The 17,674-nt window shown below is 34.0% G+C and overlaps 1 protein-coding gene across 9 annotated transcripts in view; it reads left to right on the top strand.

Annotated features, from left to right (window-relative positions):
- The window catches only part of sif (still life), an 843,636-nt gene that overhangs the window by 28,033 nt on the left and 797,929 nt on the right, over positions 1 to 17,674 (top strand). For 4 of the 9 annotated variants that reach the window (XM_067789264.1, XM_067789263.1, XM_067789265.1 and 1 more), the window contains exons 4-5: positions 3,356 to 3,554; positions 12,046 to 12,201. In XM_067789264.1, the coding sequence (XP_067645365.1) occupies positions 3,356 to 3,554; positions 12,046 to 12,201 (355 nt within the window). Of the gene's footprint in view, positions 1 to 3,340; positions 3,555 to 12,045; positions 12,202 to 17,674 lie in introns of all 9 variants that reach the window. The other 5 variants (XM_067789259.1, XM_067789258.1, XM_067789256.1 and 2 more) reach the window with 2 other exon arrangements.

Here is a 17,674-nt window from a genome sequence, read left to right as displayed (position 1 = left end):
CGTGGCATCGCCCTTTTATAACTAAGCAATTTTCTATGTTTCGGGAGCCATAACTCGAAGAAAAATTAACGGATCGTAATAAAATTGGGTATACAAATTTTCCCTATTGTAGAAAATATTTCTAGTAAAAATGGACGGGATCGGTTAAAGACCACGCAAATTAGATATAAAACAAATTTAGAAGGGTCATAGACTAGAATAATAAGCTATAACTTAGCAAAAAATAGTTTTGAATAAGAGGAAATGGGGAGACATTTATTTAAACGGGCGGTGCCACGTGTTATGTAGAAAGTAATTTATCTGAAATGAAATGTGCAATTGAAGTTCACGCTGAGTATATAATGTTCGGTTACACCCGAACTTATACACCTTTACTTGTTTTTTATATTTCTTTGTATATCCACTACCACATCGGAAACGGCTTTGAATCAGCCCGATTTGAATAAAATTTGGTACATCGATAGTATTACATTTTAAGACTTTTCAGCTAGCTGTTGCCTCTGAAGAGGTTTTCACAAGGTTGCCACCTTTTTTACTTACTTACTTACTTACTTAATTTGCGCTTAACCGTCTAAACGGTTATGGCCGTAAAATAAATGTAAGGCGCGATAACCTCCGAAGAGATCTAAGGCCGAGCTTCTATTCCAATTTGCGTCGTGCTCCTCTTGATTTTCCCTACAAATTGGCCGGACGGGACCTACATGTTTATGCCGACTCCGAACGGCATCTGCAAAGCAGATGAGTTTTCACTGAGAGCTTTTCATGGCAGAAATACACCCGGAGCGCTTGCCAAACACTGCCGAGGGGCGACCCCGTTTAGAAAATTCTTCTTCTAATTTAAAAACCTTATTTCTAAAATTTTGATGTTGCTTTGCCCGGGGTGCGAACCCAGGGCATACGGTGTGGTAGGCAGAGCACGCTACCATCACACCACTGTGGCCGCAACCTTTTTTAGTTAACAAAAAATTACATGAGATATGCCAATAAGGAAAGGTATTTCACTCCCGATTTCCAATAAATACATTTTTAGGTAGGGTTGTCACCTCAAATATTCACTACCATCTCGAAAAAAATATAAAATGAAATATTTGTTTTTTAATGGCGTGTTCAATTTATACTTATTATTAAGAATTCATGAGCTTAACACCGGCTTATAATAATTGAAAATTCAATTATTATGTTTTTCTAAGAGAAACTGAAAAGAAAGGAAGAAACATTTACTGGCATATTGCGATGGTACCATTTCGAAAATTGCCACAAATTCATCGTCAGGCAATTTCGTAATGTTATCAAATGAAATGAAATATTTGACAGTAAATTCATGGTTTAGTTATTCATCATTAGTAACAATATCAATAGCAATGTCGTCATCTTCATCATATTCAACAACTAACATTCGGGGTCTCTTTCCCGTCAAAAAAGGATCCGAAGTTAAAAGTAATTTGTTCATTACATCGAAGTTGCAAGAAGTTCTTGAATGTTTTTTTTGCAAAACTATAAAGATAAAGGCCAAAACCTGTCCTAAAAGAAAATGTAACTTGATTTGATTAAGGCTAAACAAGTGATCAAGTATTTAGGTTAGAAGGGTATATTGCTTTTTAATCCAAAACTACATCGAACTGCACACCATTTTTATACAAGTTTACATGTGCGCGGTTAACTCCGTTGACGTTGCAGATGGATTTTAGATATGTATACTACTCAGTGGACACATAGGAAGGCCAGGGAGTATATTAAAAAAAAAAAAAAAATAGGAATATTTTAAAAAATCAATTTTAGGCCAGCTAAATTGGTCGAATACACCACCGTGACAAAACAAATATTTTCTCTTGACAAAAAGAAACCCGGATAATTAGCCATAAACCGCATGATTTTATCGAAGGTCCTTAAGTTCCAGCAAAAAAAATAAAAAAAAACAAACACGATTTGTTGATTTTATATTTTCGATGAAGTAAATTTTTTTCTACTATATCACTATATGTGACCCGGTCTATGAAAAGGTGGCTTATGACTCAAAAAAAATTACTACTTTTAAGAAACTGAAGAAATGCATTGTTTATCTTTAACAGCTGTTTCTCGCAATTTCTTTTTTGAGTCATAAGCCACCTTTTCATAGACCGGGTCACATATGCAGAAATTACCAGCGATCAACTCGAAGAAGCGCAATGGTCACAAAGCGCAAACTTATTAAAACAGTCTACTACAGCACTGAATATTTCTGAGCTTTTACCAAAGAATATTTTGATACAACGAAGGAGTTCAGTGCCAGGTTTAACATCAAAACTCAACATATTTCACTTAGCTCTCTTTAAATCAAGACACGTAATCTATTAAATGTTTACTTATATCTGTAATTTTCCAACAATAAAAAATCGGCTATTATTAATACAATGTAAAACCACACACCCACACACACACATACTTACCCATAACCGCACTTACACATACACACAGAAATGCACTTATTACTCAAAACAGGCTATAAGGCTCTCAAAGCCCATTATTTATTTTCTTAAATGCAAAGAGTTTCCTTTATTACTCAAAGAAATTACTATGAATAAAGAAGAAAAAAAAAAACACAAACAAAATAATAATGAATAAATAAAACAAAAGCAAACTACTAACTAACAACTAAAAATAATATATACGTAGTAAATATATATACATACATATATGTATATTATGTAATTTTTTCGATATAAGATACATGCGAGTATCTTAATATCCTAACTAAGGAGTGGTTGCAACACTACCCACTGTTCACTTTACTTACCTCTCTTACACACTATATATATATTAGCATTACTCTTTTTTGCGTGTCGCTCTTTAAAGCTCTAAATGTACGAATATTTGCTCTTCACTGTTATTTTCTTTTTGCTTTAAATTCTTGCAAAATTATTCAGATTATGTGTTTTGCCGTGATTTTGTGAATTAAAGTTTTTTCTCTGATTATAAATATTCAACAAATAAGCACAAAGAATTTTTATTTTAAATATAACAAAAGTTATATAACAAAAAATTGTTTGTCTGAAAAATTTGCGCTACAGAAAAGAACACGGTGCAGCGTAAAATTAAGCAAACATAAATTTGATAACAACATTTTTTTTATCTATTTGAATCTATAAGTACATTTTATGTTTGCAATATACTTAAACGAATAATCGAAAAATTTACAATCTAAAATAAAAAATTGTAAAGCATTGATAAGCGATTTTAAAACTATAAAAATTTAAATTAAAAACTAAATAATTTTAATAAAAAAAAAACAAAAAAAAAAAAAATAAATGAAAAACCGCACACACAGAACCTTGTAATTCCCAACCAACTAACCTAATGATAGTGCGACGTTTTACAGTCGCCTTCTTTCAAATTTTCACGAAAGGCCTCGTCAAGTTATTCGCTGAAATTGGACCCACCCGGCAAGGGAAAAATCAAAGCCAAGCGAAAGCCCTTGAGCACACCGGCTTCACCGTCGCGTATACGTAGCGAACCGCAATGCACCTGTATGTCGGCCGAACAATATGCCCGTCTACGGACCGATCCAAGAGTACGAGGTGAGGATCCACAACTACCTAACAATTCTACTACTACTACTACTACTATTATTAGCAAAACTACTACCAAAACCACTTCAAAACCCCTACGCCTATACACACTTATGTATTTTCCAATTATACTGAAAAACTTTGTTGTTGTACTAAGATTTTTATGTTATACAATTATTTATTTAATTTCTTTTTTATGTTTCGAGCCAGTCGTTATACCTTACGTGGGTTCACTTAATACATATTACTTAGAAAACTTGAATTATTATTTTCTGATTAATATACATGAGACGATAATGTAACAAAATAGTGTTAACTTTCGGACTGCATGACTAGTTACAAATAACCTGGGCTAGAAGTGAGAAATTGTAATTACGTATTTCAGGTTTTATGCGTGCATACGAGTTGACTAGTTTCACGTTTATCAACGACTTAACGCTACCACTACGAAGTTTTTAATCTCACCAATAAAGGCCCATTTTCAATTTTGCTGACAACGGATCTAAAGAAAACTTATTTCAAACAAAAGTTTCTAAGCTGGCGGTTACAAATTTGAATAGATCGTAAAGTCAATTGACCTTACGGCCATTGAAAGTTATTATCCGACTTAATTATTGTATGGTCATTTAGTTTAAGTGAAAATAAAAAAAAAAAAAAAACGCCACTGTGCCCAAACATGTTCGCAAACTATAGAGGGATTGCAAATCTATTTTACTTACCCAAATTTTTAAGTTAATTTTTACGAAATAATTAGATCAATCAGTATCTCCAGGTAACTAATCCATCTCAATTCAAACAAGTAAGGTAGGCTAACTTCGGGTGTAACCGAACATTACATACTCAGCTGAGAGCTTTCGAGACAAAATAAGGGAAAATCACCATGGAGGAAAATGAACCTAGTGTAACCCTGGAATGTGTTTGTATGACATGGGTATCAAATGGAAGGTATTAAAGAGTATTTTAAAAGGGAGTAGGCCATAGTTCTATAGGTGGACGCCATTTCGGGATATCGCCATAAAGGTGGACCAGGGGTGACTCTAGAATGTGTTTGTACGATATGGGTATGAAATGAATGGTGTTAATGAGTATTTTCAAAGGGAGTGGGCCTTAGTTCTATAGGCGGACGCCTTTTCGAGATATCGCCATAATGATGGACCAAGGGTGACTCTAGAATTTATTTGTACGATATGGGTAACAAATGAAAAGTGTTAATGAGTATTTTAAAAAGGAGTGGGCCTTAGTTCTATAGGTGGACGCCTTTTCGCGATATCTATTCTACAAAGTTTTTTCTTAAGTTATATTTTGCGTCAATAAACCAATCCAATTACCATGTTTCATCCCTTTTTTCGTATTTGGTATAGAATTATGGCATTTTTTTCATTTTTCGTAATTTTCTATATCGAAAGAGTGGGCGTGGTTATAGTCGGAGTTCGCCCATTTTTAATACCAAGATAAAGTGAGTTCAGATAAGTACGTGAACTAAGTTTAGTAAAGATATATCGTTTTTTGCGCAAGTTATCGTGTTAACGGCCGAGCGGAAAGGCAGACGTTCGACTGTGTATAAAAACTGGGCTCGGCTTCAACCGGCTTCAACCGAATTCGCCCATTTTCAGAGAAAATAGTTACCGTCTTAGAATCTATGCCCCTAATAAATTTCACAAGGATTGGTAAATTTTTGTTCTACTTCTGGCATTAAAAGTATTCTAGACAAATTAAACGAAAAAGGGCGGAGATACGCCCATTTTGAAATTTTATTTTATTTTTGTATTTTGTTGCACTATATCATTACTGCAGTTGAATGTTGACATAATTTACTTATATAATGTAAAAATATTGAATTTTTTGTTAAAATTTGTCTTTTAAAATTGTATTTTTTTTACGTGGGCGTGTTCGTCATCCGATTTTGCTAATTTTTATTTAGAACACATATAGTAATAGGAGTAACGTTCCTGCCAAATTTCATCATGATATCCTCAACGTCTGCCAAATTACAGCTTGGAAAACTTTGAAATTACCATTTTATTAAAACTGGGTGGTGCCACGTCCATTGTCCAAAAATTTACTAATATTCTATTCTTCGTCATAACGTGAACCCACCTACCAAGTTTCATGGCTTAAACGTCTTTGGTAATGAATTGTCGCATTTTTCGGTTTTTTCGAAATTTTCGATATCGTAAAAGTGGGCGTGGTTATAGTCCGATATCGTTCATTTTAAATCGAAAATTTCGGGAAATGAAAAAATGCCATAATTCTATACCAAATACGAAAAAAGCGATGGAACATGGTGATTGGATTGGTCTTTTGACGCAAAATATAACTTTAGAAAAAACTTTGTAAAATGGGTGTGACACCTACAATATTAAATAGAAGAAAAGCCCTTGGAATCATGGGAGGAATACTGTTCGGGGTATTACATATATAAATAAATTGGCGGTACCCGACAGATGATGCTCTGGGTCACCCTGGTCCACATTTTGACCGGTGACTCGAAAAGGCCATCAGATATGCAACTAAGGGCCACTCCCTTTTAAAATCATCATTAGTACCTTTAATTTGACACCCATATTGTACAAACACATTATAGAGTTAACCCTGGTTCACCTTTATGGCGATATCTGGAAAAGGCGTCAACCTATAGAAATAAGGTACACTCCCTTTTAAAATCTATATATTAATACGCTAACAAAATTTCCAATCAATCAATTAACAGGCTGTTTCGCTTACTTACCATACGTAAAATCATATAAAAGATGTATGAATCGATTCGTATGGATCAGCCGCAGTGCATAGGCCTATTTTTGTTAACAAATATTACTCTATTTGTTTATAATTAATAGAAAATCTTTGCTGTAAATTCGAACAATCACTCCAAATATCGAAATTTACTGTCGTGCGCGCCATCTGTAGGACCAAGTATGTAAGTGCTCTAAAACACAAACCAGCATATCATGTAACCCCACCGAATTCGAAATTCGAAAAGCGACTACGCAGTGTTGCTCAAATGTTTCACCTTCATACATATGCGTACGTGCCAGACGGTGAAAGAATTAAACATGGTTTCCCATTGTTGCCACTTACCTATAGTGGCTCCTACCAAAATCCTAAAAAATTGTTCCAAAATAATTTGTAGCGTACAAAAAAATCTTAAAAAGAATTAACTTTTGACCGGCTCATTTTTTGTCTTTATTTAACAGATTCTTTGTTTTTTATTTTAGTGGCTTTCAAAAAAACATGAAATCACAAATATTGAGTTAACTTTTGTTGAAACTAACTAAATTTATTTATAACAATTAATGGCAAATTTGCCCAAAAATGTTTCTGCATTTGCAGATTTAATCCTCATTTTAGATATAGTACGTCTTATACTGAACAAAAAAAATAAATAAATAAATTTGCTACAAAAATATAACATTAAATTTTTTATATTGGTTTTTATGCAAATTTTTTTTATTATATATTCTTTTATTTCAACTTAGTTTATTATTATTTAAAGGCAACTGAATTAATCGGAAAATTTCACGTTGTATATTAAACGAAAAAAAAAAACGTCCCAAAAACGTTTTTGATTTTAGGTCAATTCGGCAACCGGCATCATATCGGCCGTATTGCATAGGCAGTATATTACCCACTATATTTTTTATTAGGCTAACTTTGTTGGATTATATATCTATTAATCGGATGCTTAGATCCCATAACCCTAATTTGTTTATGTCGCTTAAAGTTATGAATAATTTCAATGTTTTTGTTTGTTTTTCTTTTCTTTTTAATTTATTCTGCTTTGTTATATCTTAGTAGTATATCGTTCAAAGACGATATTTTATGGTAGATATGGTCATATATATTCATGAAATGGAGTGTTTTCAAATTTAATACAAATTAATTACGTACATAGATCTCAATGGGGATCCCAACATTAAATATCCGAACATTAGAATCTTCATCCACAATGATAACATTAAAACCCGGAAAAAAGTCTAAGTGCACTTATTGCGTTTTTATATGGAACTGTTTATTCACTTCACTTAATTTTTTCGCACTTTAAGTACTAAATTTTTTTTGTCTTTCATTTAAATTTTTCTTAGTGAACTCTGCCTTCTTTCTCATTACATATTTTGTATACCTTTCATGAACATGAAAAGGTATATTAACTTTGGTCTGATGTTTGTAACGTTAAGAAATATAGAAGATAGACTCACCATTAAGTATACCGGATTGATCAGGGCGACGAACTGAGTTGATATAGCCATGTCCGTCTGCCCATCCGTCCGTCCGTCTGTCTGTTTGAACGCAAACTAGTTGCTCAAATTTTGAGATATCTCAATAAAATTTGGCACAGGGATGTATTTTTGTATTATATTAGACATTCGTCGGATCCGTTATAATCGGACTACTATAACATATATCTCCCATACAACCGATCGTTCAGATAAAACGATTTTGGTCATTCCTGCCGCAATTTAGAAAGTATAAACGTGAAACTCGGTGATATATATTTTAATATATCATAGAATATATCCTGAAAAAATCACTTTGATCGGAGCTATATATAGTTATATCCTATACAACCGATCGTTCAGATAGAAAGATTTTTGGCCATTTCTCCCTTAATTTAAAAAGTATAAACGTGAAACTCGGTGATATATATTTTAATATATCATAGACGATTTTCGGAAAAAATCCCTTTGATCGGAGCTATATATAGTTATATCCCATACAACCGATCGTTCAGATAGAAAGATTTTTGGCAATTTCTCCCTTAATTTCCAATATAAAAATTAATTTCCAAATTAAAAATCGTTTAGGTATGTACATCTGTTCACTATATATTTCTTACCTTATACATCCGATTATTTGGAGGTTACGAACGGGATAAGATTATTGTTCAGCCCCATTCATGAAAGGTATGAAGTCTTCGGCATAGCCGAATACATTCCCGTCCTTACTTGTTTTTCTTTCATTTAAAATTTTTTTAGTGAACTCTGCCTTCTTTCTCATTACATATTTTTTTTTTTTTATTTTTTTTTTTTATTTTTTATGAAGGTATCCTCTATTCTATTCGAAATTTTCGTTTTGTGTCACACTTAAATATGTATTTATACAAAATTAAACTCGGTAAATCGCCAATTGCATACCTAACGGGTGGCGTGAAATAGGCTAAATTCCTTTAGCACATTTCTTCGTTTTTAACTAAAAGTTCGTGTTTTTTGAATTATGACACAATTGAAGTAAATGGGTGATATAGGCCTGCTGGGGAACGCAGCATCCAAAACTAACTTCGGTAGCGGGCCAACGGGGACCTCTCGGGTGGTGTGGAAAAAACTATTTTTCAATTGAATTTCAAGTAATTTCACCATAATTCCAGGTAAATTCCACTTGATTTCACATATTTTTTATGTTTTTGTTTAAGGAGCTCCATACCAAAACGTTATAATTACATATAATTACATTTGAAAAGTTTGTAGAAAATTTAAGAAAATACAATCAAAAAGTACAACGTCTTAGATCAAATTCAAAATTTTAATGAAAAATTTAAGTAAGTTAGACCGGTTTGCTATATTTCCACCCAGTGCTTAACTATTAACGTATTACTGCACTACCTCCAACACTGGATGCATAGACTGAGTTGAGAAATATACAAGTTGGTCGAATTTCGACCACAGGCGATACTAGTACTTTTTAATACCATTCATTTGATACACATGTCATACAAACACATTCCAGGGTTACCCTAGCTTCATTTTCCTACATGGTGATATTCCATTATTTGACAAAGGATGAAAGAAATCGTTCCAAAAAACCTCACCCTTGGTCTACAATTTGGTCGATATTTCCCAAACGTGTGTGATATGGAATTAAAAACCACTTATAAAACATCTACGAAACCCTACGAAACCAGCGCAGCTAAGCTCTCAGCTGAGTATGTAAAGTTCGGTTACACCCGAACTTAGCCTTCCTTACTTGTTACTAATAATTATATATATATATACTAGAGGGGGACTCGCTTTGCCTTGCAAGGTGCATGGATTGTTTGCATCCTACGGCAAAATATACAAGACTACGAGGGCACGATATAGTGCAAATTTATAGCATGCATCAGTAAGAAGCGTTAAAAACTTGGCATATAAAAGAACTAAATATGAAAAAAAGTGTTGCCTTCCGTGGGTAAAATGAATGAAGAATTGAGAGGATTACAGTTGAAGCAGGGTTGATTTTTATTTCCTACAATATGAGGCACGAAATTAACCATAGGTTTGGGCATACTATAAATTACACGAATCCTATATAATATTTTGCGGGTATTTGGTTATTGTGACTTTACAGTCCGCGCACCGTTTGCAATGCAAAGCGAAACCCCTCAAAATATGTTCGGTTGGATTGACTGATTGACTCAGTTCACTCTCAGATTTAAAAGAGTTGCTGATCCTATCGATAGCACACTTGATGTGCTCGTATCACCGATCTCTCGATTTAGTGACAATGTTTTTTTTACTTTGTCACAGCACGAATGATTGTCGCAAATTAATTTGGCTTTAGTTTATTGCAATTTGAACTTTCCATACTAATGTATTTTCTGATAAACATATGGGATTATCTGAAATAAATTTAACTTCTTCTGAAAAACATTTCAAGCTTTCTACAGCTTTTCCAAGTGTACTTCAGAAACTATGTAATGCTGTTTAGAAACAATAAAATGTTCTTTAGAATAATCGTTTTTAATGCAGAATCGATAAACTGTACTTTAGAGAAAAATGTACTTTAGAGTAGTCAAGTATATTCGGAAAACGTAATATGTATTTCAGAAAAGTCAATTTAAATTCTGAAACCGTAAACTAGACTTCAGAAACCTTTAGTTGTACATCAGAATAGTAAATTGGACTTCAGAAGCCTTTGAGAAACCACTTACTGTAATTCAGTTGCATTTCAAAATTTTTATAAAATAAATAAATATAAGACGCGATAAGCTCCGAAGAGATTTTAGGCCGAGCTTCTGTTCGAATTTGCGTCGTGCTCCTTTATGTTTTTCCTACAAATTGGCGGGACAATTTATGCAGTCTCCAGAGTTTTTTTCTGAGAATTACATTCGTAGTGTTTGCCAAACACTGGCGAGGGGCGACCACGCTTAGAAAAAATTTCTTCTAATTGAGAAAAATTATTTCTAACTTTTTGACGTTGCTTTGCTTGGCGCGTGAACCCAGGATCTTCGGTGTAATAGGCGGTGCACTACCACCACACCATGGCGGCCGCCGTCTTATACTGTATGTCAAAATAGGAACATGCTATACAGAAGGCAAACGCTACAGTGTTGTAGCGTTATCGGCTACCGCACCGAAGTACCTATGTACATATTTCAGAATAAAGTGGACGGCAAATAAATTTTTTGATCAGCTGTATATTCATTCTGAAACGGTTTGCTGAAGATTGACTAATTCATATTACGTTTCCTGAAGTATTTTCTGAAGTACTTTTGTGAAGCACTTTTGTCAATAACTTTAGGACACAAGAAAAATATGTGATTTGCCTACGAACATGTAGTTGCGGCAACTTTTAATATCTTCGAGGTCGCAAACATCAGCAAATAAAGTAGGTTTTAGTTATTGGTGCCTTTGTGAAGCCCTTCATTTGGGAGTAGTGATATTGAAGTCCACAAATTCATTCTTTGCGACCTCACAGCCTTCTTAACTCAGGTGGCAACGAAATGTGTCTACACAAAGATTTTTTCCAGATATTGTAAATGGTTGCTGTCAGTCAATTACAGGCGGGTATGCAGTTTAATTATATTGCGTAAATATAGCAATTATAAATTTAATTTAGTTGGTAATATTAAAAATGGTAGCTTAAGGCAATTTCGGCAAGACTTCAATGTGGCTTTTTTTCCAACTAAAACGATGAGCTCGTGCAAACTTAGACGGGTTAGATGACGAACTTTATTCACTTTCATGCAAGTTTACAATTTTATCAATTATTTTTGTGGCTGTGACAATATTCATACATATATGCGTATGTATATATGTATGAACGAACGCACTAGAACTACGCATACAAAAGGACGACATTCCTCTGCTTACATAACAATATTATTGCCTATCTTTTATTTACTTATCTACTTTCATAGCACTTTATTCCAACAACCCAATATCCGCCTGTAATCCAATAAAAATCCTCCACACAATTACACTCACACTTACAAACATATTTACATAGTTATCATTCACTGATCCTACTAGACATGTACATATGTAGTTACAATATATACACAGGTATATACATACATACATACATATATACGCAAGTATCCTCTCATACTATTGCATAAACAAAGAATGTCAAACGATTTCCATTACCTCATACACCTCATATAATTACTTACATATACACATTCAAACATGCTAACATTGTATAACCTACCTCCTTACATACATACATACATATATGCATAAATACATACATACGTACATACTTCGCCATCGCAATCTCATCACACCTCATTCACATCTTGCAGGTTCATCAACTTTGCCACGCTCAGTAGGCTCTCGCATAACGGATGTAGATGGACAGCAAAAGGTGATGGCAAATGCCACCAGCAGCACTTCGTTGTATGATAATGTAGCCAGTAGTGGTGTAGGAAACCAATCTATGAACACAGTTGGCGGACAGGGTAAGTAAGAACACTTACTACATATTTACATAGTTATAAGCAATAACAGCTAAAGTCGTGTTACTACAAAATTTGGTTATTATCAGCATTATGGTCTCCTCTCCTCTCTATAGAAGTAATTATCACAGTTTTAAAAATTTTATGGTTTTATGTTTAACAGCGTAAGTTTGGTTTCTGCTTTCTTAGGCCCGGTTTTTCAGTACAAGTACAACTCAGTTTGTCAGTTAACCTACGCTTAACGTTATTCTGCAGTTTTTCAGTCTACTTTAACTAAAGTTTAAGCTGAGCTTAAGCGGCCGATCTGGCAGGGTAAAACTCTAGTTAACGTATCAACTATTTGGGTTCGTTCGAAATGGCTTCGAATATACCAAACAAGCATTTGGGCTAAAGTATCATTAGAGCTCATGTTGATTAATAGGCATACTTCTAAAATTTCAAGAGTTGTTTCGAAACAGTGGCTCAACTCGAGATTCATAGCGTACTCACCAAAAGGGGGAATTTTTTATAAGGCCAAAATGCTATTACTTAAGTTGAAAAAATTGAATTCCCAACTTGTGGATCTCTAACTGGACTCAAATGTAAGATTCCATACTGCAGTATTTTCACGAAAATAAAATAAAATATCTATATTTTATTTTGAATTAATTACGCTTCATTACTGCTATCAACCAGGTATTTATTTCTCACAATAAACAGCTGCTGGTTTTGGTGGTACCACCTTGGAGGTTTTTTTTCACCTCCATCTGAACTCGATGTAGGATATTAACTGGAGAAATGTGTTGGATATTTACTTGGCGGCCGCCGTGGTGTGATGGTAGCGTGCTCCGCCATCCACACCGAAGGTCCTGTGTTCACGCCCCGCGCAAAGCAACATCAAAATTTTAGAAAACAGTTTTTTCAATTAGAAGAAAATTTTCTAATCGGGGTGCCCCTCGGCAGTGTTTGGCAAACACTCCGAACGTAATTCTGCCATGAAAAGCTCTCAGTGAAAACTCATCTGCCTTGCAGATGCCGTTCATAGTCGATATAAAACAAGTAGGCCCCGTCCCGCCAATTTGTAGGAAAAAATCAAGAGGAGCTCGACGAAATTGGAAGAGCAGCTCGGCCCATTTATTTTTTATTTTTTATAATTGTACATTTAAATCTCTGAATGGTTGGATAATAATTTGAAAATAAGAATGACGTTGAAGACCAACTCGAGAACTCTAAATTTTAAACAATTTTTCAAAGGTTGGATAGTGAGTTGAGAACGAAGTTCGACATCAACTCGAGAACTATCTGGTTTAAGAATGAATTAAATAATGATGTTGGATATCACCTTCGGAACTAGATATATATTTCGCTGGGAAATATTTCTTCCATGTTTGTTGGGTAAACAATATCCAGCTGTTGCCGTATCTGCTAGATAATAAAAAACCAATGTTGCCGTACAAAAAAGCCTACCCCAAAGGCGGCCTTAAACTGTGACTGAAAAACTGGCTCATTAGTTTAACTGGAGTTTAAATTTGACTAGAGTTTAAGCAACCTTAGTGTAAGCTTAGCTTAACCAACTACTGAAAAACCGGGCCTTAAATTTGATATAACCATATTCGCTACTGAAAATATTGTTCTGGTACTACGAAGACTATCCTAGCTATATGATGTGACTCTTAAGGCCTGGACACATTCGAGTTTTGCGACATTTTGGCGCTGGCGTCACTTTGAAAGCACATTGAAATTTTTCCTGCCGCAATGAACACAAAAAGAGAAGATCTAATTTTAATTTTTCGTTATTTAAAAAATGTAAATAACATATTTCTTAGTTCCAAAAAGGAAATAAGGGGTATTCTCTCTGTCTAAAATCTATAGAAAATGTAGAAAGTTTTTCATTATACTGTCACAAGTTTTCTACACGCAACAACAAAAGACATTTGTAAAATTTTTTTTCTACGGTTTCTACATTTTCTATACACAAACTCATGTATATTTGAAAAGTTTATAAATGTGACAAGAACGTTGAGACTGATATTTTAATAAAAAAAAGGACGTGTGGCACTCGGGGACTGCCGCGGTAAAGCTATTGCATATTATCAACTTATGCAATTATAATATTTATGCAACATTTTGTTTTCTTTGATATTAATTCAAGTTTTGTCTTTGATATTAATTCAAGTTAACCTTTTTAAGCGTGGTGACCGATAAGAAAACAAATTTTTTACTTTTATTGAATAAATGAGAAGTTAATATTTAACTTTCACTTTAACTTTAACTTCAACTTTATTTTTAACTTTAACTTTCACTTTAACTTTAACATTCACTTTAACTTTAACTTTAACTTTATTTTTAACTTTAACTTTAACTTTATTTTTAACTTTAACATTCACTTTAACTTTAACTTTATTTTTAATTTTAACTTTCGCTTTAACTTTAACATTCACTTTAACTTTATCTTTAATTTTAACTTTAACTTTTACTTTAACTTTAACTTTATTTTTAACTTTAACTTTCGCTTTAACTTTAACATTCACTTTAACTTTAACTTTAACTTTATGATCCGGGGTGGGCGTGAGCTTAGCACCTGCTAACAAGCCAACCTAATATAAACGCACGCAAGTAATTTTCTGTCAAAAATGTCTCATGCACATACAACTTGTATGAGAGCAACCCAAATTGAATTTGCTGCGTGAAAACCTAACTCGATTTCCAATTTCCGTTCTGCGTGACATTTAGATTTGACGTTTGCACACATGCTTTACATTGTCGCAACGCATGCTTGTTTGGGTTAGGGCAAAAACGCCGGTTGTTTGCGTGCGCTAAAAAAACGCAGCGCGGTTTTATTAGGTTGGCTTGTAAGCGACCATATATGTATACGATAAGCGATAGCACAAGGGCTACTTCGTGAAAATCAACGAAAGCTCTCTTAGTTTGATTTCGATGGTCGTACGGTGAGGGAGCGTCGCATGCGCGCTTAAAACAGAGTACCAAAGAGTGTGACACTTGTTCACCGTTCAAGCATTGAAATCAAACTAAAATAATTGATTTTGCTTTCGTGCTCGCTACGTGTTCGTGTTTACTAACACATTCTCAATTTGGTAACCTGCCCACCGCTGATTATGATAGAGATCCAATTTTATGTATTTGGCCTGTTGCTAACACCGAACCTTTACGAACCTTTTCGAACCTTTTCGGATCTTTTTTGACAAATATCCGTTACGGTTTTTTTTGATTTAGTCGTCAAGCCCGCGATAAAATCAATGCAATAGCTTAAAAAAATGTCTGTGCTGTGCAGTTTTGTAAACTTTTTAAATGCATAATGTATCTACTTCATATTTAACTTTTGGCGCTACAGGCATGATCAGATGGAAAGCATATTAGTTGTGTAAGTGGTGCGTTCCCTGAGTGTTGTAGGTATATTTGATGTAGAAAACGTTTACTACGTTTTCTGGACTGAAAGAATTGCCCTTATATTTTTTAAATTAGAATAAAATTAATAGAAAACAAAACAAATTTTGGCGAAACTGTAAGGCGGAAAAGAAAAGACCTGACAACTCCAGCAAAACAGCCGTTGCCGTTGCATTGACTGTGGATTGAGGATTAAGACGTGCCAAAACGAAGCAAAAGTTGAATGTGTTTGGGCCTTTAGTTGTTTTGTAATTTGGGGATTGATAAGATATTTATACATGCAAAAAACCTTCACATTCAGTTAAAAGCTGAAAGGTAAAATAAAATAAAAATCAATCTTACTTAAAGTCGGATTTAAGTCTTAAATATAATAAGAAAGGGCACTTGAAGCTGGTTTATTTTACTGCTGGGTTTCTCAAAATTTATTCTGAAATAGACTCGAAAATTTTTTTTTGATTGCTGATATTATAGAAAAATTACAAAATTTACACACGGCGATGGTTAGTTAATGTTTTTGAATTTCACTGCTTCATCAGCTAGCTTTTCCGGAGCTGACTTTTGAACTCGACGTGTTAACGCAAATGCCTCTTTGCTCCGCTGCACGTTTTGTATTTGTCCCTAATATTTTTATGCTCGTTCAACAAAACTTGATTAGTGACATTGGATTTACTAGCAGTGCATTACTGATAATACTATTTATATGTATTTAATTAGCGAGGAAGGCTCATATTAAGACAAATTTCAAAGCGCGTGTTTCATATGGATGTGTGGGTAGAGGCATCGGCCTTTACAACAGCATTAATGCAAAAGATTTCGAGTTCAAAGCTCAACTCCCTGATGAAGAAGTGAAATTCAGAAACATGAGCTAGTAATCATCGTCGTGCGCAAATTTTTATACTCAGCTGAGCAGAGCTCACAGAGTAATTAACTTTGTTCCCATAAAGGCAGAAACTTATCGAGATAGATATAGACTTCTATATATTAAAATGATCTGGGCGAAATAGAAATTCGTTTAGCCATGTCCGTCCGTCTGCCGTAAGCACGATAACTTGAGTAAATTTTGAGGTGTATTAATGAAATTTGGTATGTAAGTTTCTGGGCACTAATCTCCGATCGCTATTTAAAATGTTCGAAATCGGACTATAACCACGCCCACTTTTTCGATATCGAAAATTTCGAAAAACGGAAAAAGTGCGATAATTCATTAACGAAGATGGATAAAGCGATGAAACTTGGTAGGTGGATTGACCTTATGACGCAAAATAGAAAATTGGTAAAAGTTTGGACAATGGGCGTGGCACCGCCCACTTTTAAAAGAAGGTAATTTGAAGGTTTTGCATGCTATAATTTGGCAGCTGAGTATGTAATGTTCGGTTACACCCGAACTAAGCCTTCCTTCCTTATAAATAACTTAGTTTATATTTTTTGCTTTTTTATACTCAGCGTGCTTTGCACACAGAGTATATTAAATTTGATTGGATAACGGCTGGTTGTACAGGTATAATGGAATCGAGGTAGATATAGGCTTCCATATATTAAAATCATCAGTATCGAAAAAAAAAAAAAATGATTGAGCCATGTCCATCCGTCCGTCCGTCCATCCTTCTGTCCTTGAGTAAATATTTCTCCTTGAGTAAATATTTAGAGTTCTTTACAAAATTTTGTACACGAACTTATCTGGACCCAGAATAGATTGGTATTGAAAATGAGCGAAATCGGATGATAACCACGCCCACTTTTTATATATATAACATTTTGGAAACACACAAAAAACCTGATTATTTAGTAAATAATGCACCTAGAATGTTGAAATTTGTCGTGTAGACTGATATTGTGACTTGATAAAGATTAGAAAAAAATGTTTAAAATGGGCATGGCACCGCCTACCTTTGATAAAATCACTTTTACAAATATTTTTAATCATAAACCAAAAATCGTTAAACCTATCGCAGAGAGGTTGCCTTTACTATAGGGAATGCTTTGAAGAAACATTAGCGAAATCGGTTAAGGACCACGCCCACTTTTATATAAAAGACTTTTAAAGGGGTCGTGGACGAATAAAATAAGCTATATCTTAGCGAAAAAGAGCTTT

This window comes from Eurosta solidaginis, chromosome 5 (assembly GCF_040869045.1).
Source record: "Eurosta solidaginis isolate ZX-2024a chromosome 5, ASM4086904v1, whole genome shotgun sequence".
NCBI lineage: Eukaryota > Metazoa > Arthropoda > Insecta > Diptera > Tephritidae > Eurosta > Eurosta solidaginis.
Note: the sequence above shows the minus strand (reverse complement) of the source record. Positions and strands in the feature narration are given on the sequence as shown.